The sequence below is a fragment of the Rhinolophus sinicus genome, linkage group LG05, assembly GCF_036562045.2.
Source record: "Rhinolophus sinicus isolate RSC01 linkage group LG05, ASM3656204v1, whole genome shotgun sequence".
Lineage (NCBI taxonomy): Eukaryota > Metazoa > Chordata > Mammalia > Chiroptera > Rhinolophidae > Rhinolophus > Rhinolophus sinicus.
Window position 1 is genome coordinate 144353324 of NC_133755.1, and position 26745 is coordinate 144380068.

Below are 26745 nucleotides of genomic sequence, written 5' to 3' on the forward strand. Positions count from 1 at the left end.
CTAATGTATAGGTGATAAATATTTTTAAGAGGATTATTGCTGTGAACATTTCATTTTGCTCAAGTATTTTATACTTACTGAGCATAACTCAACAATGTTGAAGCTCAGTTTTATCCGTAATGAACTCTGATCTCTATTTTTCTCCTCCAAGAGATTAAGCTCTTACTAATGAGACCAAATTTTTATATATGAATTAATTAGAGAATAATGCTAAACATTGTTATTAATAAAATTTAAGCTGTTTCTAATGATAAATATTTGTAGGTGCACACTGTATTGCTGAATTAATTCATTATATATTTTAAAGAGGGATTTTGGTCGATTGCAATTGTACTTTAATTACTAGGATATACGTGTGTTAAATTCAAAGGCACAAAGGACCTTTTAAATCATTCCTAAGTCCTCATTCCATTCTGTTCTACCTTTAGCTCCACCACTAATGAAATTTCTCTCACTATCTTTACCAGTGACCTAATTATCAAATCTGATGTTTCTTATAGTAATTGGCTTATTGTAGGCACTTACGTCTGCTGAGTGGATCAATGAATGCATAAATTGAGTGGCCTGTTAGTGCTACGGTACTATGTGAAATACTTATTTATGTTTTGAATTTTCTTTTTCATGACTCTTATTCTGTTTCTTTGACCTTTTTCTTTTTTGGTTTCCTTTGCTTTTTCCTTTTCTACTCAAATGTAAACATCTTCAAGATTTCTCCTTTGGTCATCTTTCTTTTGTAGCTCTACATGATCTTGGATGATCAATCAGGAGGACTCTTCTCCTGAGTTTTGACCCATATTTCAACCATCTATATGTGCCCAAAGTACTATAAATATAACATGTTTAAAATGGACACCGCTATACACCTATTAGAATGGCTCTAGTTCAGTCCTGACAATGCCAAGTGTAGACAGGATGTTGAGCAACAAGAACCATTAAACATTGATGAGAATGCAAAATGTTTGTTACTTTGCAGTTTGAAAGTTTGTTCTGAAATCTGAAGCATACACTTGCCATGTTATCTATCAATCCTTACTCCTAGATATTTACCCAAGAAAAATGAGAACTTATATTTCCACAAAAACCTGTACATGAATATTTATAACAGATTTATTCGTAACTGCCCCGAACTAAAAACAACCTAAACGTCCTTCAACTAATAAACTGTGAAATATCCATATAGTAGAATACTACTTAACAATAAGCAGGAATATAAACTATTGGTACATGCCAACAATCTGAACTACTCATAAATACACTATGCAAAATGAAAGAAGCTAGTTTAAAACTACACACTGTTACTATTCCATTTATGTGACATTCAGGAAAAGGCAGAACCATGGAGGTGGAGAACAAATCAGTGATTGCCAGGTGTTAAGGGTTGGAGGAGAGTTAATAGCCCAAGGAAGTGTTTTGGGGTGATAGATCTGTTCTGTATCTTGACTGTGACATTTATATGTCCATGCATTTGTCAAGTTTATAGGACCGTATACTAAAATAGTGATTCCTTTCCTGCATGTAAATTGAAAAAATAAAACGATTGTATTCATTATTTTTGTCTCAAAAACAAGCAGGCAAGCAACCAAACCATCACTCTGATCGTCCATCTCTATTCCCTGTCTTGTGTTACTTTGTCATTATGCTATAGCTCAAGCTAAAAACCACGTAGTCATCAACTCCCTTTTCTTCCTCACCATACATTCCTTACATTCGTTTTGCCTGTAATTGCATCAATTTCTGAAATGTTTCTGGAATCAAACTGTCTTCTATATTTCCAATGCAGCTACTAATTTAGTTCAGTTCTTCATCATCAAGGTTTGAAACAACCTTCTCTTTATTTTTTTTAGTTGTATTCCTTAGTATTGAGTCCAGATTTCTCAACCAGATTGCAGGACCCATGTGTTCTTAGCTATCTTTATAGCTTAATCTTCTCCTTCTCCCATGTGTCCTCTTGTTCAGGCACACTCAATTTCTTACTGTTTTGTGTTTATGTCAGGCTTCTGAAGAGCTCTGCCTTTACATGTATTCCCTCTGCTTGAGATGCTTGTTCCTTCCTTTTTCTCTTTTATCATCTTCCCTAGGAAATTCTTGCTCATCCTTTAAGACAGGATAAACTGTTAGGACTTACAAAACTCCCTAAGGCCCAGTTTGTTGCTTTGTGTTCTGTACTCTCATAGGATCAAATGCAAATGTCTTAGTGTACTTTACTGCTCACAATATAATTTGCCTGTCATTAGTCTATCTCTTCTACATCAAGGATGGCAGAGAAATGCCAGCCTCTTCTCTGTGTTTACTTCCTAAGTGCTAATTGATCACTACATCCTCTCTGGTTGGACATGGGTATGTTCTCAGAATTTATCAGAATAGCATTTCAGGTAGCCATTAATTATGTTAAATTCAAGTTGAAACCCTGCATTAGACTCATTTTTTATGTGTAAATCCAAGGTAGGGTATAATATCAGTAATTTAGTATTCATTTTAGATATCAAAATAATCAATATAACACTATTATTAAAAAGTGTTTATAATTCTTTTTCTGAAAGTAAATCTATTACATATATTATAAATATAAAATTTCATATTTATATAAAATATTTTTAAATGCCTATAAAATGTTTTTTATAAATGTTAATATTTTAAAATACATTTGTAATAAAACTATCTAAAATAAAGTATACAAGTATTTCAGTATTTAAAAAGAACTAATTATACTGTAGTAGTGAAAACTGGTATTGCAATCATGATTCAAATCATCACCTGTGTGGCCTTAGTTCTTAAGCGCTGCCTTAAGTAAATGGAAGAAGCCAGACCCCAATAAATATTTGAGGTGTGCTTATTGAAGCCTAATATCATATTCCATTGAAAGTAAGACATTCTATTGCTGTCTATTTCTTGATCTTGTCGGAAGCTGTAATTTAGGAGGTTTTAATCCAACTATTTCATGATTATTTCCTAGCTGACCATGATTTTAAGATGCATCCCACTCAGAAAGGTTAAAATACCAAGGACCGGGGCATGCATATTAGAATCATTGAAATTAGGGTAATGACTTTGTCTGTGTTTAGACCAGAATATATTATTTGTTTGGTAGATTCATCCTAAAATATTAGGTCACTTGACCCAATTTGATATGGAAGTGGGGGAATGTGTTCTTTGTACATAATTTTCAGAATGGGTTTTGTTGGTCTATTTAATAAGTGAGCCGGAATTTAGTTACCCTAGAGTAAATATCTCATGTTATTTTGAGAATTATCAGTATCCTTTTTTTCTTTCCTAAACTTAAGATGCTATGGCTAGTCCAGGGAAAGACAACTATAGAATGAAAAGTTATAAGAATAAAGCCCTAAATCCCCAAGAGATGCGTAGACGAAGAGAAGAAGAAGGAATACAACTTCGAAAACAAAAAAGGGAAGAACAGGTAGGTGTTTTAAAATAATTCAAACACGGGGCCGGCCCGGTGGCTCAGGTGGTTGGAGCTCCGTGCTCCTAACTCCGAAGGCTGCTGGTTCGATTCCCACATGGGCCAGTGGGCTCTCAACCACAGGGTTGCCGGTTTGACTCCTGCAGGGGATGGTGGGCTGCACCCCCTGAACTGGCGGCGGCGACTGAACCTGGAGCTGGGCTGCGCCCTCCACGACTGGGACTGAGGGGACAACGACTTGACTTGGAGGGAAGTCCTGGAAGTGCACACTGTTCCCCAATAAAGTCCTGTTACCCTTCCCCAATAAAATCTTTGGGGGAAAAAAAGGAAAATAATAAAAAATAAATAAAATCCCCTATTCTTTTAAAAAAATAAAATAAAATAAAATAAATAATTCAAACACAAAAATATTATGATTACAGATTTCAGAAGTTGTATTATTATTGCTAATTTTTAAGTCATTTTAAATGAAAAAGTGTTTTAGGAAGTTGAATATAGATAAATCTATTCTTTTATTTCTTGGACTTCAGGAATAATGTTAGCAAATTCATGAAGCAGAATCCTGTGCTATTTTTAATCACTGACAGGAATGACTTCTGTTTTATTGATACATATTTTATTTTTTTAATCATATTTCTAACCCAGTGCTAAGAAATTTTTACTCTTGAGCCTATTTAGATCACTTCCATTTGTCATTATAAAATTTGCCTCCTAAAACAATATTATTTCATTTGATGTTTTGTGGTTTTCGTAGCTCTTGCTCCTAAGTTAATTATAGTCTTCTTCCTATGCTGCTCATACTGTTCCTCCTCTAGTCTCATCAGCAAGACCTCTTAGCCTTCTCTATTTGAACTTCATCTGTGTGATATAAGGAATAGAAAAATCATTTAAAAGACTGCATCTGAACATTTTTCATTCCAAGATACACTTAAATTTAGTGTATAAATTAAATTCATAAATAATAAGGAGGGTGTGGGCCTCACATACATGAATGAAACTAATGTGTGAAAAGGACTAGCAATGAAGAAAGTAGAAAAAAGGTCTGCTGTACAAACATGATTATGATTTGTCATCTCCCTATCTACAGCATATCTAGCACAGTACCTATTGTACTCCAAGAAAATAATCTGTTGAGTGAATGATTAGATAGAAACTGTGCACAGATTGAAGAAGAGTAGTATTATTTACCTATAAAAATATACTAGCTTTTTCACCCTGAATTTTGAGTTAGTAGGTGTACCTTTAAATCTCTCTCAGTGACCTCACCATTGTTTCTTTCCTCCCTCTTTTTTTCTTTAATTCTATCCATTCCTGAGTTAATAAGCATAGGGCCATTTTTCCTGAGAGTTCTTTATTCCTTGTTAGTTTGGTATTCTATTTCTGTTAATATATACCACATTATTTCTCCCATGTGACAGGTTTACTTTTTAATTAAGATTTTCTTGGGAAAATTCTTAGATATCTCATAAGCTACTGTGGGCATATGTGCTTTTTTCAAATGCTGTAAAATGTGAATGTGTTCTCTACTCATGGGACTGGCCTTCGGTAAAAGACCTGAGATTAAGAGTGACCCAGAGCAGTCTACAGGACAAGAGCTAACCTAGCCCAGCAAGTCTAACTTCTCACAGATAATTTAGATCTTCATGGTTTAATGATTGGGAGATACTAAAATATTCAGAATTTTAAATGATAAAATTATTAGTTTGTTTTGTTCACTTGAAAGAAAAATATAATTCCATGGGAATTCAGCGTTTCGTGGAAAGCTCATTGTATAAAGTGATTTCTCTTTATTACAGCTGTTCAAACGTAGAAATGTCTCTTTGCCCAGAAATGATGACTCTATGCTAGAAAGTCCTATCCAGGATCCGGATATCAGTTCCACTGTACCCATTCCAGAGGTAGATATTACAAAAATCTATTTCAAATTATACTTCAACAATATTTCAGAAACAGTGTTTGCAACAAATACTATTCATGCAAAATATTTAAGTGATAAATTATATTTTCTGTGTTTTAGGAAGAAGTTATTACCACAGATATGATTCAGATGATTTTTTCTAATAATGCTGATCAACAACTAACAGCAACACAGAAATTTAGAAAGCTGCTTTCTAAAGGCAAGAATTATTTATGCTTATTTGATATTACATGATTCTGCAGTAGTGTCTTATTTATGAGGTTTTTTTAATTTTTTATTTTAAGGCTCTTTTCTTTGCCAGGAGGTCTTTATTTTTCTTTAAAATATATTTTTAGATAACATCTATTTTTTAACATTATATTATCAAAGTAACACATGTTGATGTAGAATATTTGCAAATATAAACGAATTTAAAGAACCAAATATAAAAATCATTATTCCTGCTGCCAAGAAGCAAAGTTATAGAAACATGTTTTTAAATTCCTGTAGACAGATTTTTCAGACATGATTTTTTAAATGGTGGCATAACATCATAGGATGATCAATTAATCAGATCTTTAATTTCTTTTCCCCATTTTTTTTTTTTTAGTTTGACAAATTTATTAGTATTTTAGTAAAGACATTCATCTCAGTTGTTTCTTTCTCCCATGTTGACCGTAGTTTAATACTTCATTTGAGTAAAGAAAAGAATATTTAGGTGAGGGGTGTTATTTTGACATAAACAGTAAAAGGTACAAAAATGAAAGTTTTGCCTACATTAAAGCAAATTAAATTCATGTATCTTGATATAATTAAATCACGTAAGTAAGAACTAATAATTCTATATACGTTTCTATTGTTTTACTTGGGGCTTACTTTGAACTTAAAGGCAAGTAAACAAAGCATTAGAAATATATATACAGGCTGCTTCTCTGGAGTTACTACCCATTAAAAGAGCTGAGTGAGTAGTTACCACCATTAAGACAGTCTGAAGCCGCTTGCAAATATAACTTTGTAGGAGTTTTCAAGGAAATTATTATACTGCATTTTTTTTAAATCTATGACTGTGCCTTTAAAGATGTGTTTAACTATCACATTAAAAAAAAAAAATTCACATACAATACAAAAATACAGAAAAAATCAAAACCCTCCAATACACAGATCTAACAAAGTATATGTGGTCAAAGAGTCCATAAAATGTATAAAGATGCATTTTCTTTCCTTCTGTTTTCAGTACCTAAAATGTGCATTTGAGGCCATTGGTCAATATGTATACACTTAAACCGTATTATTGGACTAAATGAGAATTCAAATAGTAAGTTCAAATCAAACTGGATTTCACAAGTTAGTAACTTAAATGTTTTGACAAAGTTGTAGAAAGGACATTTTTCTCATTTTCCATCTTCATATAGTGTTGCTTTTTTTGGTGTTTATTACCTTTTGAAAAATAAAAGCCAAATATTTAAGTATTATGTACATTTAAAATTTTGGGGGGTGGTGTGTATTTTAAAAGAAAACAGCTTCCTATGACTTTCCTCAAGATCTGGTGGAGATGCTTATAGAACTATCTAATAACAAAAACCAAAATACTGATTTACCTGATTGCAAATAGCTGTTCTTTGAAGACTAATGAAGGCAGACAAGACCCGTTATGGTGAACTGGGCTATTTCAAATACTCAACAGTTTACATGAAATTTAAAAATGTATTTTTAAAGAACTAAGCATCTGTATTCACTGATAGCAATGTAATAATCTAGTTTATGACTTGAAACAAAACAAATGCCCATTAGGAAAAAAAGCAATATTTTAATTTTATCTAATTTACTTTCAGTCAAGAGTCCAGTAACATTTTCCTTCCAAGAAAAGGCTGTTTCTGGGAGCAAGAAAGTTTATGTTAATAAGAGAGTTAATTTAGAGAGTAATTGCTTGCAGTTTAAACAGACAATAACTTTTTTCTTCCTTCATAATGTGCTACTAGGTGTCTCCAAAAAATATGCAGTTCTTAAAAAGTTACCATTCCTGATTTTTTAAAATTATCTGTAACTTTTGGAAACCAATCACATGAAACTACAAAGTTAGCAAATGTCTTGAAATCTGTATGTAAAACATAAATTACCTCTAATTTCAAACTCTCATTTATTGTAAGAGTGTACCACTCAATCTTTAAAGAAAAAGGAAAAAAGGCAACTTCAAAGATAGTCTTATACTATTCTTTAAAAAGGAAACTGCTCCTTTTAACTTTACACCCAGCCCACACCCCAATTTCAAAACACATCATTAAATTGGCTTGGTCATGGGCATTTCCAAGGTGAGATTTTTGTTTCACTTACATATTTGGTTATCAGAAAATCCATGCTTTGCTTTATTGAAGGAGTATGGTCCTGCTGACGTTGGTGTATCCCTTCTGACATCCTTCATCCTCATCTTTGCTTCTGGAGGCATTTCCTCTGGTTCGCTGTCTTCATCTTCATTAAACGCTGCTGCTTCTGAAAGAGTTTTTGGAGCAAGAGCTGAAACAGTTTCTTTAGGCTTACTTATACAAGTTTGATGGCTATGACTTAGGCTTTCTTTGTCGCCTGGCTACCGATGGCAAATCCAAACTTGGAGATCTTTGTAGGCCGTTTTGGGAAGTCTGCAGCTTCTGATAGTTCAAGATACCTTTTAGATTAGCTGATGATGCAAGTGTACTATAATTGCTTTCTTTTATATGAAGCAACTGTAAAGTTATTTTCCAGGAAGAGACCATAATAGGGTCCTTATATCTATGTATGTATTATATCTATATTTATCTACATATTTAGTTATAGCTGACAGTCTCAATACCCACTTCTCTCACTCTCTAACCAGAAAACCCTATGCTTTCTTTCTTTTCTCAACCTCCCATTTCTCTCCCCTCAAATAAAAAGAGTAAGACAAAATTTTCATTGCTTTAAAAAAATGGAAGAGAGTAGATTTAGAATTTTGTCTTGGAAAGAAGAGAAAAAACTAGAACGTGCAAGTGGTAACTACAGCCTTATAATTTTGTTTTCAATTTTTAAAAGATGGGGGTAAAGGCATTAATAATATAAATTGTTTTGTCCTGTTGGTGTTTTGTAACTATCACAACAGTTTAAAGTAGGGTCTGGAATTTACATTTTGAAGAATTCAGACTTTCTGTTTAGAACACCCAAGCAAAACTTTGTGTGTGGCTTTACTAACATTACAGACATCTAATTTTTTAACAAATTAGAAGGTCAGCAAATTTGTAGAAAAAAGGAAGAAAGAAGTCCATTTCTAAACAAACCTTTCTTAACAATTGAGAACATGATTTCTAAGATTTAAACTGATTTAAAACCTAATAAGGTTTTCCTATATTAAAAGGACAGGATTTGTATAGATCTTTTATGTTTACCATTCACTTATTCTACTGATTAAACACAATATGTTAACATTTGTATGTGTGAGTTATTTATGATCAGTAACACAGTCAAACAGAAGAATTAAGAAGAAAAGAAAGAGTCAAAAGTGGAAATGAGATTTCTCTCCTATGAGTAGGTGGACAGATTACTCAGTAATAGACAACTTTGGGTGGTGAGTACAGGGCAAGAGGAAGGTATAAGCATAGTGATGTTATGAATTTGCTTTTAGTTATGGTACATTTTAAAGAAGCCATGAGAAAAACATGTGGCCAATAGACACTTGAAAATGTGGTCTAGAGTCTAGGAGAGAATTCCAGTTATGAGGGTTAAGTTTGTGAATTATCACAAATGATAATCATAAGTGATAAGTGAATTAGCAAAATAGGTAAATTTTCTACAAAGAGAATAAATAACAGGGAGAAAACTAACCCAAAGGAACATCAACAGAGAAGTTCCTGGAAAATCACAAGAATATGCTTTTTGTTGAAGCCAAGGGAGAAGAAAGAGTTCTTGGTACTTAGATTGCCAGTCGCTAAAATATCTTTGATTTAATTTTGCATGTCTTTGTTTTAAAATTTCTTAGCGATTTTATAATTAAAAGCCCCCTGCATTTCATGAAAATTCATCAAGAATTCTAGATAGTCCAATAGTATTTCTTCAAATAATAAATAATATCTTGACAAAATAGAACCTCATCTGGCTGAGAGATATTAGGCAGTTCATGGCTGATAGTGAAGGAGACATCCTGGAAATTGGAGTATGGTTATAAAGAATTAGTGGGAACATTATCTTTTAGTTGGTGTTTTGAGAGTATTGGTCTGAAATACTCCCATATTGTTGAGCTGGCCTCCTAAATGGCTTTCAACTTCTGAAATTTAAATATTTGTGCAGTAAATATTTTAAAATTTTCTTGTCATTATCGTTATTGAAAAAGAATTTGCTATGCAAGAAATATCGTAATTATGAGAACATTTGTTTTCTTCAGTTACATCCAGCTAAGAGTTTTAAACTTTGTCAGTGAAACCTAAGAAAGTTATTTTGTGTGCCTGTTAATTGATAACAGGGAACAGATGATTGTCTTTTTGTGTCTGTATAATAACTTACTTCTTTTTAAAATTTTAGAACCTAATCCACCAATTGATCAAGTTATACAGAAACCAGGAGTTGTACAGAGATTTGTGAAATTTCTTGAAAGAAATGAAAATTGTACTTTACAAGTGAGTTCTATAGTTTTCTTTCTTAATCTCTTTCCAGAAATGACATAATGAAAATTTCTAGTGAAAGCAACTTAAGCATTCAGTGAATACTTGGCAATTAAAGGAAAAGGTAGTTCCACTTGTCTTGCCATGGTCATGATTGCAATGCTATTTTTTTCTAGGAACTGTTATTTTATTAAACAATTTTGGGATAAGCTTATAAAATCATTCCTGATATTAATAAAAAATTTTGTAGTTGTCAACCTTTAATAACTTTTGTTTCAGAAAACCTCAAGCTAAAATGTTAATTTACGGTTAAATTTATTTTGGCTCTTAGTTAACTTGGGTGGTAACTTAGGATAAACTCTTTTACCTCTTAAAATATTTTATCTGACTTTTCTTTTTTTTTTTGAAAAAAGAAAAAATCAGTATAATCTAAAAATGTGACCAAAGTTAGGTTTTCTCTAAAAAATATTACTTCTCAGTTATACTGCAGTGACAGTTTTAAAATGTCTTCCTAATAATTGGCAACTAATAGTAGATTACTGAAGTTAACAAATACGTTACTGTTAAAATAAAATAAAATAATAAAAAAAAAGATTGCTTTTACTGACCTTCATTGCTACATACATATATTCTTAAGTAAGAGAACAGGGTGGGATTACGGCTATCAGGATTTGCACAAAACCTACACTTGGGTTATCAATATTACTGTCACTAATGGAGGACTGTTACTGGTATTTTAGTAATAGCTATTGAAATTACAACTTAGAAGAGTGTTCCACTTATCTGAATAATTTGGGAAAGGTCCTTACATTTTAATAATAAGCAATGGAATGTGTTGCACATGTGAATGTTACCCAGTGAGTTTTATGCTGGAAAATAGTTGACAATGTTTGCAATAAGAGTGTCTGAGGAAAAGACCACTTTGTTCATGTTATAGTCTTACTGTCAATTAGTTTTCAAAGTGTTTAGGTATTAGTGCTGTAAGGACTAGAGATCATGACTTTGAGTCCATTTGCTTTATACATAAGTCCTGAGTCCAGACTAGAATCCAAGCCTCCTGATACCTAGTTTATTTGACTCTTTAATTCTGAATGAATGAAAGAGAAAATGAGTGAATGTGAATAAATAAAATTGAATTTTAGTTTGAGCTGTATATTGCGTAAGGCATTATAGTTACAAAATTAAATAAGATATTGTCCTCCGCCGCAGAAATTCTTCACACTTTGTTGGGGAAGACAAACACATAAACAGATCTGTGATACCGTAATATGCTTAGTGCTCTAACAGAACTATAAACAAAGTGCTTTGATAGCATAGACATCATAGCACTTTACCTGTTTAGGGAAGTCCAGGAAGGCTTTACAAAGGGAGGGTTACTGGCTAGTCTTAAGGATAAATGAGAGTTTGGCAGGCTGAAAAGAGGAAAATTAATTTTAGGTTGTGAGAATATCATGTGCGGAGAGCTCAGAGTATTCCAGACGAACATAAGAGACTTGAGCGTTTATTGATCACTATAATTAAAACGTAATGAAATTTAACACTATGTTCTGTGGTCTTGGTACAGCTATCTGCTGTGCCATATCACCCAAGTTTGTATGAAATATGCTAGTTCAGAACTTTGGTCTGTCTAACTAATAGGCCTCAAACTGGGGGCCAGTCCAGCCCACAGACAAGCTATCTATGGCCTACATATGTTTTAAAGGATGTGAGTTACAACTGGACTTTAAAAAATTGGGGAATTTCAAATGAAAATCTAAATTTTTGTCTTTTCACAAATCAGGAGAGTTGGCATTTTTGCCACATAGTAAAGTAAAGATCTAGTGGAGCTGAATAGCTCTGCTTGCTTTTTTTTAGAAAGTTATTTTTTTCCTTCCTTTTAAAAAAATTACAGCTATGCTGTCCAGTTTCCACAGTTCCCCACTTGCTCACTTGACTCTTTTTATGTTATCTGTTCTATAGTCTATAGACTTGTCAATTCACCGCTCTTTCCTAATGCTTTCTCCCAGAGATACCTAAGGGTTTTTTAATGGAGTAACCTTCTAATTGTCCTTTAGTTTAGTTTATTTTCTATAATTGGTTAGGCGTATGGTCTCCATTTTTTAAAGTATAAATTCCTCCCTTAAATTTTTTCTTAGTCTCATACATAATAATAACTACTTTTCATGCCTTTCAGTAATGCTTTTGGGTGCATTTTTGTGTTATTAATCATAATGATCTCTACCATAATGTGAAAAGGTGTCTCTGCCAAATATTTTTAAAGCTGTAGTCACTCCTTAGTTTACTAATGGATTTGTAGATCATTTAGTTTACTGTTTAGGAGACACAGGTTGAATTTTCTCAGTTGCTTCTGTTACAAATTTATCATATGTAAGTATATCCAAATTCTAATTGAATTGATTTGAATAACTTCTCAGAGTCTGATGTTTAAAAGAATACCACAGGTCCTGCTTGTGGCTCTGCTAACAGTGAACTCTTTGACCTTGAACTAATGACCTAAATCTCTAGACGTCTAATTTTCTTAGTTCTACATGAGGAGGCTGAGACTAGATGATCCCTAGGGAAACGAAAGTACCTTTTATGATTCGAAGATCCATAAATATACTATTGCTCTATTAAGTAATGTCTTATTTATTTTTAAACTGTCTGCTTTAGAATACCTGGCTCTCTAATTAGTAAACATTAGGAATTTTATGAATTATAAATTCAAATGTGTTCATTTATTTTTCATGATTTTGTAAATTTTCATTATATTCATCTCAGTTCTTGTTTTTCTAGATTGAAGAGTTCTATTTTTAAATTACAGGTTTTTAATCTATAAAGTCTGATTTCACATTGAATCTTATCCATTATAAGCCAGTCTTCATCTCAGACTTGTCCAGCTAAGTCTTTATTCCCTCTCTTCCTTTCTCCATTTTTCTGACATTTCTTTAGTGTTTTCATTTATTCTACTTTATTTTTCCTTAGTTTGAAGCTGCATGGGCATTAACTAATATAGCATCTGGAACTTTTCTGCATACCAAGGTAGTGATTGAAACTGGGGCTGTTCCAATTTTTATCAAACTTCTTAATTCAGAGCATGAGGATGTTCAAGAACAGGTAAGTTTCTAATTTGAACTAGTATATTTACCAGATTTTAATTTTCTCATTAAAGAACCATTTGTGATTACCATTTGAAATTCATTTCTACCAAATTGCCTTTGTATTGCATTTGTTAAAATACAGTAATTTCTATTCAGTGTCAGATTAGAAGGGAGGATGAGCTAACTCTCAGGCATCATCCGGGGTTATATATGTGTCATTTCAGCTATCAGGAAGTACTATTCCTATTCATAAAAGAGCGTACTGAGACCCAGCAAAGTTATATTGAGTGGCTGAACCAGATTTTAAACTTGGTTCAGTCCGACTCCTTATTCTTAGCATGCACATGGATTATTTTGTGTTTTAAAAAACATTACATGATTTCGAACAGAACCATTATAAAATGGTTCTATGAATAAATTCTCATAGTTGTTATAAGAGGGAAAATTTAAATACATATAATTTGTGTCATCCAAAGAAAATAAAATATTTTCACATTTTGTTTTAAATCCTTTTTATGTAAATTGATTTGTTATATATATATATATATATATGTATGTATGTTATATATATATACACATATACATATGTATATATATACTCCCCCCACACACACACATTTAACACTAATATTGGGAGCATTTTCTTATGGCATTAATTATATTCCAAGAAAATTTTACTGATATCCATTCAAGTATGTACCATAATTTATCTCCTGAATTGTACATTGGAGTTATTTCTAGCTTATTAGTGTTGTTAATAATCTTGTGATATTATATATCAGTCTTTACGTGCCTCTTGATTATTTCATTACAAAAAAATGAATACCCTGTCAAAAGAAAAATTTTTTAAGTTATTACATATTTCAAAGTTGACCTCCAAAACGTTACACAACTTGATATCCCCACCAAAAGAATATTAGACTTTATAGGGGAAAATGTCATTACTTTAAAAGATTATCTTAAAAAAATAGAAAATAAACTTAAGTCCAGAGAAGATATTAAAAATATTAACCTATGCTTTAAACATTAAAATAAGTTACTTTTGCAATTGGGAAAATTTTATGTCTACTTTTGTGCTTATATGAAAAATTTGAAATGAGAATATAATAAAATGATAATTTGCATTTCATATTTTCAGATCTAACTGAAATTTAATAAGTGAATAATTTGATCTTTTACTACCATTTATTTAAAAAATTATAATGAACCTGAACTAATTCTAAGCTTATTTTCAAGAATCAATCCGAGCCAGTTCTCATACTCTACCACACTTTTCTGTGCTTTGTCACTCTCTTTTCTTTTATAAATCAGTCCCTTCCCAGTGAGTGGGTTCCTTGGCGTAGGAGCAAACCTCTAAGTGTAGGTAATTGGACACTAAATAGATATATTTTTGTCTTTCCTTGTAGATTCAGGATCTCTTACAGAAGAAATATTTCAGTTAGATGAGAAATTATGCAAATGCAAAATTTTAAAAAATCCTATCTTTAATTTAATTAAAAAATATTATTAAATAGCACTTTTAAGTTTTTCTTTTTACTATCTTACTAACATATTTTAACTTCTTGAAAACTTTGTTCATTCTGTACTAAAATCTCATCTTAAGAGGGAGCATCTTATTTAAAATATTGTAACAATATTTTTTTTCCTATTTTTCTGAGGCTGTTTGGGCACTTGGTAATATTGCTGGTGACAATGCAGAATGCAGAGATTTTGTTTTGAATTGTGAAATACTTCCACCTCTTTTAGAGTAAGTACTTTAAACTTATCGCAATTAAAGTAATACTGCTTTTAGAAAAGAACAATACAGTTTTTCTGTATGCATAATTAAGTCCTTCAGTGATGTTTTTGAATTTGACTTATGCTTAATACTCTGCATGCAAATGCTTGACAATACAAAAAAAATTTCCAATTGTGTCATATCTGTCTTTTGTTTTCTTAAGCCATACTTCTTGGTGGTCATTGTTTACATGACGCTTACTATGCTAAAATAATTATTCTACAAAAAAAGGGATATGTCATAGTTTTTAATACAATAAAAACTTAAATGTTGCTAAAGCAGGGAATCTTTAATACATGAACAGATGGTGTCTTTAGGATGTCATGTTTTTATATTTGATTTTGAAATGTTCAGAGAACAAATATAAGAGATTTTTCTTTCAGAATTAGAATTTTACTTAAAGTGACTTATCTAATGGTTTCTTTTTCAAATACTTTACACTTAAAAAAAAAAAGAAATTGCCCTTGATGTAAAGTCCTTTACAGAAATGACATAAAATTGGGGCGGCCAGTTAGCTCTGTTGGTTAGAGCATGGTGCTAATGACACCAAGGTTGCGGGTTCGATCCCTGCATGGGCCACTGTGAGCTGCGCCCTCCTTAAAAAAAAAAAAAAGGAAAGAAAAAAATGACAAAATTACTTGAAAGATAGGTTTCTTTATCTATCTTGGTTATCATTCACTAAGACGATCTTTTTAAAGACTAAGTGGTAAGCAGTGAAAAAGAAAAAGAATTGAGGAAATGGTTGGAAGGAAAAATTTTACTCTTATCATTTCTGTGTGCCATTCTCCATCTTCTCCAAGCTGAGGAATTGAATAGGGAGAACAAAATTTTAGATACTAGCTTGCAAAAGATACTTTATTCATTTAGAGAGAGTAGCTTTCCGTGGATGAAGTGATTTATTATCATGATTTCATTCAACTAACAATGAGTAGTACCTACTATGTGTAGGTCTGTGAGTCACTCGCTATAATTTCTTTTCTTTTGGGCTTACTCAAAGTTAATGTTCCATAGTATTTGAGACTTTAGCTGAGCTATAAAAGAAGATGCAGATTTAGAGTTCAATATCAAGTTATTTTGAAGTTTGTACTATTAAAAACATCTCTTAAATTTTTAATTTCAGATTTTTCTGGTCTGATTATGTTTTGTAGATTAACTGAGCACTTTGTTGCTCTTTTTACTTTTTGCTCTGTTTCTAAATTATTATATGTTAATACCTCAAATTGGTAATGGTTTATGAAGTAGTAAGTAAGCATTTCTTAGTTCTAATTCCTTTAAATGTTCTAAGGACCTTTTAATCATAACTGAAAAATAAAATTCTATTGGAGAACAGTACTCAGCTATATAGTGCTAGTTACAATCAATATCAGAAAAAAGAGTAGGCTTATAGTGTTAGAAAGTTTCCAAGTCTTATTTAAAAATCGAGAAAAGTAGTAAAAAGGAAGTTATGTCAAGTTTGATACCAGATACTCTCAGTTTAGTTGGCAAAAGGAAAAAAAAGTTATTAGCTTAAAAAAGATTCTGGATTATTTGTTGTTCATATTGATAATTACATTTAGCTAATGCTTAAGTAAATATAAAGCTTATTAATGCATGGTTTTGTCAATTCTGTTTGAATCAGTTTAATTTGTTTTATTCTAATTCATCTGATTCTCAACGAATGTAAACCTTTTACTACTATAGACTTTATATACTGACACAGCTTTGTTTTTGTTTTGTTTTTATTTAAATCAACTTTGTAATACAGCAAATCGGGACAAGAGATTTGTACTTTCTCATAATAACCTCATATATACAGATAAGGAAGAATAATATATTATGCAAAACAGGTTAGCCAACTACAGTCCTAGGCCATATCTGGCCTGCTCTCTGTTTTTGTAAATAAGTTTTATTGGAACACAATCACACTCATTTGCTTACTTAACGTCTATGGTTGTTTTCATGCTGTAACCTCAGGGTTGAGTAGTTGAAACAGGGAAAGGCCTGAAAAACCTAAAATATTTACTGAAAAGTTTGTCAACCCTTGATATAGAAAATCAGTAACTATTTTATTTCTAAATGACTTATGATTTTAGGATACCTCAAAGACTCTTTATAGGAAAACTTTTAGAACAGGTTTCTTTTTGTGGTTATATATATATTAACACACACACACAAATATATATATATATATATATATATATATATATATATATATATAATTAAATATACCTTTTAGCCATTTTAAAGTGTACAATTCACTTTAAGTACATTAAGTACATTAGCAATGTTTAGTAACCATCACCACTGTCTAGTTCTAGAATTTTTTATCATCCCAAACGGAAACCCCAGTACTCGTTAAGCAGTCACATCCCATTTCCTCATTGTCCCACCTTTTGGAAACCACTGACCTATTTTCTGTGTCTCCGGATTTGTCTATTCTGGGTATTTCATATAAATGGAATCATATAAAATATGATGTTTTGTGTCTGGCTTCTTTCACTTGTGTATTGTTTTCAAGGTTCATCCATATTATAGCATGTATCAATACTTCATTCTTTGTATGGTTGAATAGTACTCCATTGTGTGGATGTACCACATTTTGTTTATGCAGTCATCTGATGATTGGTCATTTGGGTTGTTTCTATCTTTTGACTATTGTAAATAGTACTCCAGTGAACATTTGTGTGCAAGTGTTTGTTTGAACACTGGTTTTCAATTCTTTCTAGGTATATACTTATGAGTGGAATTGCTGGACCATATGATAACTCTGTCTTTAACTTTCTAGAAACTACCAACTGTTTTCCATAGCAGCTGCATCATTTTACATTCCCACCAGCAATGTATGAGGGTTCCAGTTTCTCCACATTCTCACCAACATGTGTTATTGTCTGTTATTCTGATTTAAGCCATCCTAGTAGGTGTGAGCTTTGATTTGCATTTCCTGATGAGCATCTTTTCATGTGTTTGTTGGCCATTTGTATATCTTCTTTGGAGAAATGTTTATTAGGTTGTTTGCATATTTTTAAATTCATTTATTTGTCTTTTTGCTGTTGGGTTGTACGAGTTCTTCATACATTCTGGATAGATTCTTATCAGATATATGATTTACAAATATTTTTTGCATTCTCTGGGTTGTCTTTTTACTGACTTGATAAGTATTTGTTGTATCACAAAAGTTTTTAATTTTGATGAAATCCAATTGATTTCTATTTTCTTTTATTGCTTATGCTTTTGGTTTCACATGTAAGAACACTGCCAAATCTAAGATCATGAATATTTACCCTTAGGTTTTCTTCTAAGAGTTTTATAGTTTTAGCTCTTGTATTTGCATCTTTGATCCATTTTGAATTGATGTTTTTATATGATGTGAAATGCATGTGGACATCCACTTGTCCTGGCATGATTTGTTGAAGAGACTACTATTTCCCCATTGAATGGTCTTGACACCCTTGTTGAAAATGAGTTGACCGTACATGTCTGGTTTTATTTCTGGATTCTCAATTCTATTCCATTGAGCTATATACCTGTCCTTATGCCAGTACTATACAGTTTTGATTAATGTAGCTTTGTGGTAAGTTTTGAAATCAGGAGTGCGTACTTCAAATTTCTTTTTTATCTTTTTCAAGAGTGTTTTAGGTATTTAGGGCTCCTTGCAATTCCCTATGTATTTGAAGGTTGACTTTTCTATTCTGCAAAAAGGCAATTGGCACTTTCATAGGAATCACATGGAAACTATAGATCACTTTGTGGAGTATTGCTGTCTGAACAATATTAAGTCTTCCATCCATGAACACGAGAAATATTTTAATCAGACATACCTCATTTTATTGATCTAATTTTTCTAGTTTCTTAAGATGGAGGTTTAGGTTATTGATTTGAGATCTTTTTTAACGTAGACATTTACAGCTATAAATTTTCCTCTGAGCATTGCTCTCACTGCATCCTGTAAGTTTTAGCATGTTGTGTTTTCATTTTAATTTTTTTCAAAGTGTTTTTTAATTTCCTTGTAATTTTTTTGTCCCATTGGTTGTTTAAGAGTATGTTACTTAATTTCCACATATTTGTGAATGTTTCAGTTTTCCTTCTAGAAGTGATTTTTAATTTCATTCCATTGTGGTCAAAGAAGATAGTTTGTATGACTTCCGTCTTTTAAAATATATCCGATTTGCTCAGTGATCTAACATATGGTGTATCCTGGAGAATGTTCCATGTGCTCTTGAAAAGACTATGTATTTTGCTGTTATTGAGTGGAGTATTGTAAAGGTGTCTCTTATATTTAGTTGGTTTATTAAGTTGTTGAAGTCTTCTGTTTTCTTATTGATCTTCTATGTAGGTATTCTATCATTATTGAAACGGTATTGAAGTCTGTAGCTAAAATTGTACAACTCTCTATTTCCCCCTCCAATTCAGTCAAGTTTTACTTTATATGCTTTGTTGTTAAGTCTTATAAATGTATGTGTTATATCTTCATGATGGACTTTTTGTCAATATTTAATGTTGTTAAAACAATTTTTTACTTAAAGCCTATTTGTCTGATATTAGTATAGCTACTCTGGATTTGAGTTATTATTTGCATGGAATCTTTTTCTATACTTTCAACTTATTGGTGTATTTGAATCTAAAGTGTCTTGTAGAGTACATTATACATGGCTCATGGATTGTCTTTTTTTTTTTTTAATTCATTCTGCCAGTCAGTACCTTTTATTTGAGAGTTTAATCTAAACATTTACATTCAGTGTAAATACTGATGAGAAAGGACTTCTGGCAGTTTGTTTTCTATATGTCTTATATCTTTTTTTCCCTCAATGCCTTCCTTACTTCCTTCTTTTGTGTTTGATTTTTTTTGTAATATACTGTATTGATTTCCCTTTCTTTCCCTTTTCTGTATAGTTTTTCTTTTTAATTTTTGTTAATGGTTAATCTAGGAAGTATAAACAACATTTTAAACTTACAATAACCTTGTTTGAATTAATACCAATTTTGTCTCAATATTATACAAAAACTCCTGTATAGCTCTCTCCTACTGCCTTTTAAGTTGTTATTGTCACAAATTACATCATTACCATGTTTCCCCAAAAATAAAACCTAGCTGAACTATCAGCTCTAATGCATCTTTCGGAGCAAAAATTAATATGAGACCCGGTCTTATATTTTACTATAAGACTGGGTCGTATATAATATAATGTAGTATAGTATAGTATAATATAATATGATGTAGTATAATATAATATAATACAATACTGGGTCTTATATTAATTTTTGCTCCAAAAGACACATTAGAGTTGATTGTCCGGCTAGGTCTTATTTTTGGGGAAACATGATATGTACATTCGCCCATAAACACTGATTTATAATTACAACATTATGAATTTTTCTTTTAAATCATATAGAACAAAGAAAATTGCAAATCAAATATACAATAATACATTACCTTTGTACTTATTTTTAGCAGTGTTCTTTATTTTTTCATTTGCTTTTGAGATAGTATTTGTCTTTTCATTTCAACCTAAAGTAAAAGACTCCTTTTAGTTAACGCTTGTAAAGCAGTACTACAATTGATGAATTTCTTCAGCTTCTGTTGTTCTGGGAATGTTTTACTTTCTCCTTCATTTTTGAAAGAGTTTTGGTGTATATAGAATCTTGGTTAACAGTTTTTTCTTTTGGCACTTAAATATATAATCACATTGCCTCAGTTTTTGATGAGAAATCAGCTGTTAGTGAGAGAGTTCCCAGTCAGTCAAAACAAAGGCAAGCCTCTTGCATCAGTCCTTCAGGGAATACCCAGACAGGTCAAAACAGACAAACACAATTCCTTGGAAACAAAGTCTCCTCAGCTACTTTTGGAACCAGGAACTCAACAGTGGGAACTCCAGCTTTTGTCTTCAAGGCTGCTGACACACATGGGGAGGGGGTTGGGCAAGGGTAAGTTATAGTGCTAGAAAGCTCTCTTGCCACGTTTCAACTCTTACCTCATTAAAAGTTTCTTGGTTACTGTAAACTTTTGATTATTTTTGAGAGTTTGGATAAAATTGATTCTGACAGGATTTGTAAATTTTTAGGGGGGTTCTGGGGAGGGGTGGACCCCCAGGTTTCTTCTCTCCACCATTTTTGCTGATATCACTCCAGAATAGGGATTTTATTTCATTTTTTTTACTATATTCTCTATGCTGTACTTTACATCCTATGACTCTCTCTCTCTCTATATATATATGTATATGTATATGTATATGTATATGTATATGTATATGTATGTATATATACATATATATGTGTATATATATATATATATTAGTTGACATTCAATATTATTCTACTTCAGCTTTAGGTGTATAGCACTGTGATTAGGCCTCTATGCAATCTATGAAGTGATCCCCCTGATAAGTCCAGTGCCCATCTGGCACCCTACGTAGTCTTTACAACATTATTGAGTATATTCCCCATACTGTATTTTATATCCATCCCCATGACTATATTGTGGCTACTGCTTTGTACTTTCTAGTCCCTTTACCTTCCCCATCCCCACCCCTCTCCCATCTAGCAACCATCTTTTTTTTTTCCCTGTATCTCTGAGTCTATTTCTGTTTTGTTTGCTCGTTTAAGAATAGGATTTTTTGGTCTTAAACCACAGGTTGGAGATGAAAAATACTAAGACTGTTCAAAAAAAAAAAAAATATACCTTCTCAACAGCTAATCTTTATTCCATTTGACTTTATGTTCCTTGCTTTTTGAACTTGTATGAAGTGTTATTTTCATGGCTATAAAAGTAATCTAATACTCTTTTGAAAGTATACAGAGATAATTAAGTCAATTTCCCATGACACCATTTATTTTGAACATGTTTTATGTTTTGTAAAAATCCAGTCAGATCATAGATTCAAATTTTTAAAAATAGAGCGGTGCTGTGTTTATTTTTGTTTCTGACAACACAGTGAGTTTCAAAAACTCCCTTTTTCTATTTAACCAGGTCATTTTGAATGCCTTATAAAATGTATTGACAATTTTTATGTTATGATAGAAAATAGCTCAAGAGGAAAAATGAAAGTAAAGCGACCATTCCTTTTTTCTTTTTCTTTGCAGGTTATTAACAAATTCAAATAGGCTTACAACAACCAGAAATGCTGTATGGGCCCTCTCAAATTTATGTAGAGGTAAAAACCCTCCTCCAAACTTTAGTAAGGTATGAGTAAAATACACAAATGAAGGAATCTGTCTATATACTTTTAAATCTCCTTGTAATAGATTTTTAAAGATTGAAGGGACTTAATTCTTATCTTAGTAAATTATTTTCCTTGTTGACTAGACAATATTTACCCATATACAAAATCAAGAGATATACAGTGAAAAGGAAGTTTTCCTTTCTACCCTTGGTCACCCCATGATTGCCTGTCTCAGAGGCAACCACTGTCACTAGATGTTTATTTTTTATTTGACTTTAGACATCTTCTAGTCTAGTTTTTTCATTTATTAGAAATGGAAGCCCTCCCCCCCGTAGAATAAGGTAATTCATCCAGGTCCACTGTTAGTTATAAAATTGGAAAAGTAACTAGTCCAGAGTGGCTTGAACTTTCCCATTGTACTTTTTATCTGTTAAATACCTTTTCCTTCATCTACTGATATTCTGCTATTAAAAGAATAGATTATTTATAAATTGCTAACATAATTCTATTGTGTTACCAATCAGATGTTAGAAAGATAGAATGTGGATAAATTTTGGGGATACTATTCTACTTTTGAATTTACTCTCTATGAATTAAAGGAGAACAATGACTACAGCACTAAGAAAGCGCAAAATCTAAAGATCTAGTGATAAAGTTTCTGGGGACAAAAATAATAAATTCCGCATTCAAAAAATATGATACGTGAGTTAGTATGCCTTCTCATTTATGCTTTCACCATTCCAGTTTCAAGAATTTATGATTTAACCACATTTCATCTGAACCACTGACCTGACTTTACAATCTCATCATACCATGGTCTGTTGATCTTTTACCACATCCTATAACATGTTATGGTTTCAATCATAGTTCATGAAATTCTTCCACAACCTTCCATGCCTATTCTGTTCTGTGTTTATTGACAAGTGCATAATACGACTAAGAAACTGGTATAAAGCATTGTAAAGTATGCTAAAAATAAAAGGGCAAACAAATTATTATTTTAACCAGAAATTTGGTTTAATAGATTTACAGTTGACCCTTGAACAATGCATAGGTTAGAGGCATCAACTTCCCTTACAGTCAAAAACCTGTTTATAACTTTTGACTCCCTGAAAACTTAGTTGTCCCTCGGTATCCATGGGAGATTAGTTCCAGGACCTCGCCCCCCCACCCCACCCCCCGCCGTGGATACCAAACTTTGGATGCTCAAGTCCCCTATAATACTGGCATAGATCAATGTATACATGTACAATTGGCCATCTGTGTCTACAGACTCCCAACTTTGGATGGAAAACACTACTGGCATATATGGAAAAAAATTTGCACATAAGTGGACCCATGGAGTTCAAAGCTATGTTTTTGAACGATCAACTAAATCTTAGAGAAAAGTTTTGAGTAAGCTATACTTATATTTACTCAAGGTAACAAGTTATAAAATAACGTTGTAGCAACTGCCTTATTCAGTTTGTAAGGAGTTTGTATTATTTTCATTTTGATAATAGAAGGGGAAGGAATGAGTATTTGGACTGGGTATAATACAAGGAAAATAATATTTATGAGGTGCACAAGTATCTTTCAAATGGCCTTTTAAAAATACATTTGAATATATATTATATTTAAAAACTGATAATTTGGCAATGATTGTTATAGAATTGAAAGGAAAGACAATGTTCATATTTTGTCTGAGGAAATAACAGTCAATGCATCTAATGATAATGAATCCCTTCACCTGCTCTTTATATGTTTAGATATGCATATGTAAAATTGGCTTGCTAATTATATTCATGGTTTTAGCAATCATAGTAATTTTAAAATTTTGCCTCTTAAAAATGGTATGGGATACCCATATTTAATTGAGTTTTTACTAAATGAACTTTGGTTTTTGCATTGCTTTTCTCCTTAAAATTTTTTTCTTTAAAATATATTGGTTTTGAGAGTTTTCTTTTTTTTCCATTTTAAAGTAAAGGGCATGCATCCATATATGTGTATGTTGAGTTAATATTTATGTGATAGTAGTTGTAAGTTACAATTAGTTTAAAATGCCATGTTTGATTTTTCTTTTCTTCTGCTTAGTAGCAGTGTTGGATTCTTTTTTAAAGCAGTATTTATATTTTGAGATCTTTTTGTTCTAACTGTTACATGGTTTTAAGAGTCCTTCAGCCATAGGCAAACAGTAAAGATTTTTTAAATTTTTGTAATAACTCATTTTAAAATTTTGTAGTAACTCATTTAAAAAATTGTGTTTCATGTGGATGATACCTTAAGACTTATGTAATATGTTTTTCCTGAAGAATTTGCTTTTTGAAAGATACTGAAATTTATAAAATTGATAATCTATAAAACCAGTAGTCTAAACCACATTTTTCTAAGCTTCCTTTTGAAATATCTCATGGAACATTAGGGACTTTGAGAAGATACATGGATGGATCATGAGAAGTCATGCGGTTATCTGAACTTTGGATCAAATCACATTTATAATAATATTGGTTAATAAACATTATTTAACAGCTGGCAAAAAAGAATTATTAATTAGGAGACTGTTTATTTTCTCTTCTGTCCTCCTACGTGTACTTTTTTCTCCTTCATTCTTAACTCTCAGCCTATGACCTTGCTTCCTACTTCAGCGAGAAAATGGAAGCACTTAGAAGAGAACTTCCATAGATTATCATCACTACATTTGGCATCCTGTCATCAGAGTATAATTGGTACCTACCTATTATACTTTCCTGTCATTGTTGGTTATTTTTTCCCATTCTCATTTATAAAATTAGATCATCTGCTTGTGTACTATATAGCTTTCTGTCTTTCCTATTCAGGGTCATTCCTCCAGCATTCCCTTTTCTCTCTCCAAAATAGAGATGAAAGAAAAAATCATCTAAAATATTACACCATAAAAGAGCTGTCATCACTTTTCATTTGTGCCATGTCTAACATTTACATACAACTCTTATCTGAGGGTGAGAGCCTAAGGGATATGTTAGGTTGCTGATTTTTAAAAAATCTTTAAGGAATATAGACTCAATACTGATAATGACAATAAAAAGAGCTAACATCTGAGTGCTATATGCCAGACATTGTTCTAAGATGCTACATGCATTCTTACTAACTTAATACTACCGTGGTATTCTGATTTATAAATGAAGAAATTGGGGTTTAGAGATGTTATCTGACCATGGTCACACACCTGCTTAGTAGTGTTTGAACCTAGGTCTGTCTGATGTGAGAAGAAGGATCATAGAATTTATCTAATTAAGCCTCTGTTTCACAGATTCAAAACCTGAGTCTCAGAGAAGTGAAGTGACTTGCTCACCTCCCAGCTAACTAATTGTAGTTATAGTATGAATGGAAGAAGAAGTAAGATCTCTATTGTTGTGTGTGTGTTTTTAATTGAAGATTTAGGGTGTTAATTGAGAAGAAGTACAGTTTATTAGTGTCTTCCACTTAAAAACCCTTCAAATTTCTTTTGTATTTTTACACCTTTACTTCTCAAATTATTATTAGATTTACTTCCTATAATATACATGTAATAAATAAAGTGAGGTTCATTTAAGTTGGATCATATTCCATGACGATTATTGTATTAAGCACTTAAACATTTTTACTTCTCTCAGTTTTGGTATGCTATTTTGGGAGTGTGTGTATATATGATTTAGACATGGGTAGGGTATCCCAAATACATGTTTGATTTAAAAAAAAAAAAAAAACCTTTAAATTACCATATACCTTATGTAAGAGTAATAGAAGTTATAATCAATTTCATGTTTATATCTGATCATAATTTTAAAACAGCAGACTGTTTAATTTCTCTGGTATGTTTTGTAGCATTAAATTTTTGTTTTAAAATGAGTTTCTATAGTTCCCTAAAGAAACTTGGATTTAGATAGAGAAAAAAATTAAATATTGGCTCTTTCTTCCCTTCCAGGTTTCACCTTGCTTAAATGTCCTGTCACGATTGTTGTTTAGCAGTGACCCAGATGTATTAGCAGATGTGTGTTGGGCCCTTTCTTATCTCTCTGATGGACCCAATGATAAAATTCAAGCAGTCATTGATTCTGGAGTATGTCGAAGATTGGTGGAACTTTTGATGTAACTATAATTTATGATTATTATTTGTATGATTTTGTATTAAGTTGAACAGTTAGGTAGCCTCATAAACTTCTCAAGAGTCACTAGCTATAATAAGAATTGAAAAGCTACCAACCCTATTTTGCAGAATAGCTATAATGCTGAAAGGTTGACCCTTAAACCTGTATCTTCTATCCTCTGGTTGGGATTAATCATTTTGTTAATGAATTTCATTAGTTTTGATCTCTTTATGAATGAGAGGGACTTAATTCAACAAGTATGTATGAAATGCCTGGTATCTGCTAGAGTGTTGTGCAAGATACTGTTCATGAAGTATAGAATGTAGTTCCTACTCTCCAATAATCAATTACAATAATTAATTTGTATAAAAAATTAACTTGTATTAAAGATAGTATGTTTCTCTGTGCTGAGCTGTAATTGCTACCTTCTTTAAAAACAGATTTTCTATATGAAGAAGTTAAAAACTTGTAAGAAAAGTTGTTTTAAAAAGGTATTATAGTTCCTTCATCCTTTTCTTTTAAAAATGTATTATCTTCTTTCCTTCTTTTGTCATTAGGTAGGCCCAAACACGGTGCAGATGGCACAGAGAAGAGAGGTCTGATAAGGAGTTGAGGCCCCAGTGTGAGGATAGCATCTGAGGAGGGTGGGCAGGGAAGTGCAATGGGAGGATCAGGGCCCACACTTGAGGGTGGAGCAGACAAACAGGCTGGAGCAGGGGGTGGGCCAGCACACCGGAGCATAGCAGCTTAG

General features: G+C 31.9%; 2 protein-coding genes across 4 annotated transcripts in view; one reads left to right on the top strand and one right to left on the bottom strand.

The window, feature by feature from the left end:
- KPNA5 (karyopherin subunit alpha 5) overlaps positions 1-26745 on the top strand; it is a 42975-nt gene that overhangs the window by 2160 nt on the left and 14070 nt on the right. For 2 of the 3 annotated variants that reach the window (XM_074333482.1, XM_019741357.2), the window contains exons 2-9: positions 3282-3415; positions 5215-5316; positions 5436-5535; positions 9837-9931; positions 12881-13012; positions 14655-14743; positions 21830-21929; positions 25832-25995. In XM_074333482.1, coding sequence (XP_074189583.1) covers positions 3282-3415; positions 5215-5316; positions 5436-5535; positions 9837-9931; positions 12881-13012; positions 14655-14743; positions 21830-21929; positions 25832-25995 — 916 coding nt within the window. The remainder of the gene's footprint in view (positions 1-3281; positions 3416-5214; positions 5317-5435; positions 5536-9836; positions 9932-12880; positions 13013-14654; positions 14744-21829; positions 21930-25831; positions 25996-26745) is intronic. The other variant, XM_074333483.1, reaches the window with a different exon arrangement.
- FAM162B (family with sequence similarity 162 member B) overlaps positions 6725-26745 on the bottom strand; it is a 46710-nt gene continuing 26689 nt past the window's right edge. Inside the window, exon 4 of the mRNA XM_019741360.2 lies at positions 6725-7802. Coding sequence (XP_019596919.1) covers positions 7737-7802 — 66 coding nt within the window. The 3' untranslated portion in view covers positions 6725-7736. The remainder of the gene's footprint in view (positions 7803-26745) is intronic.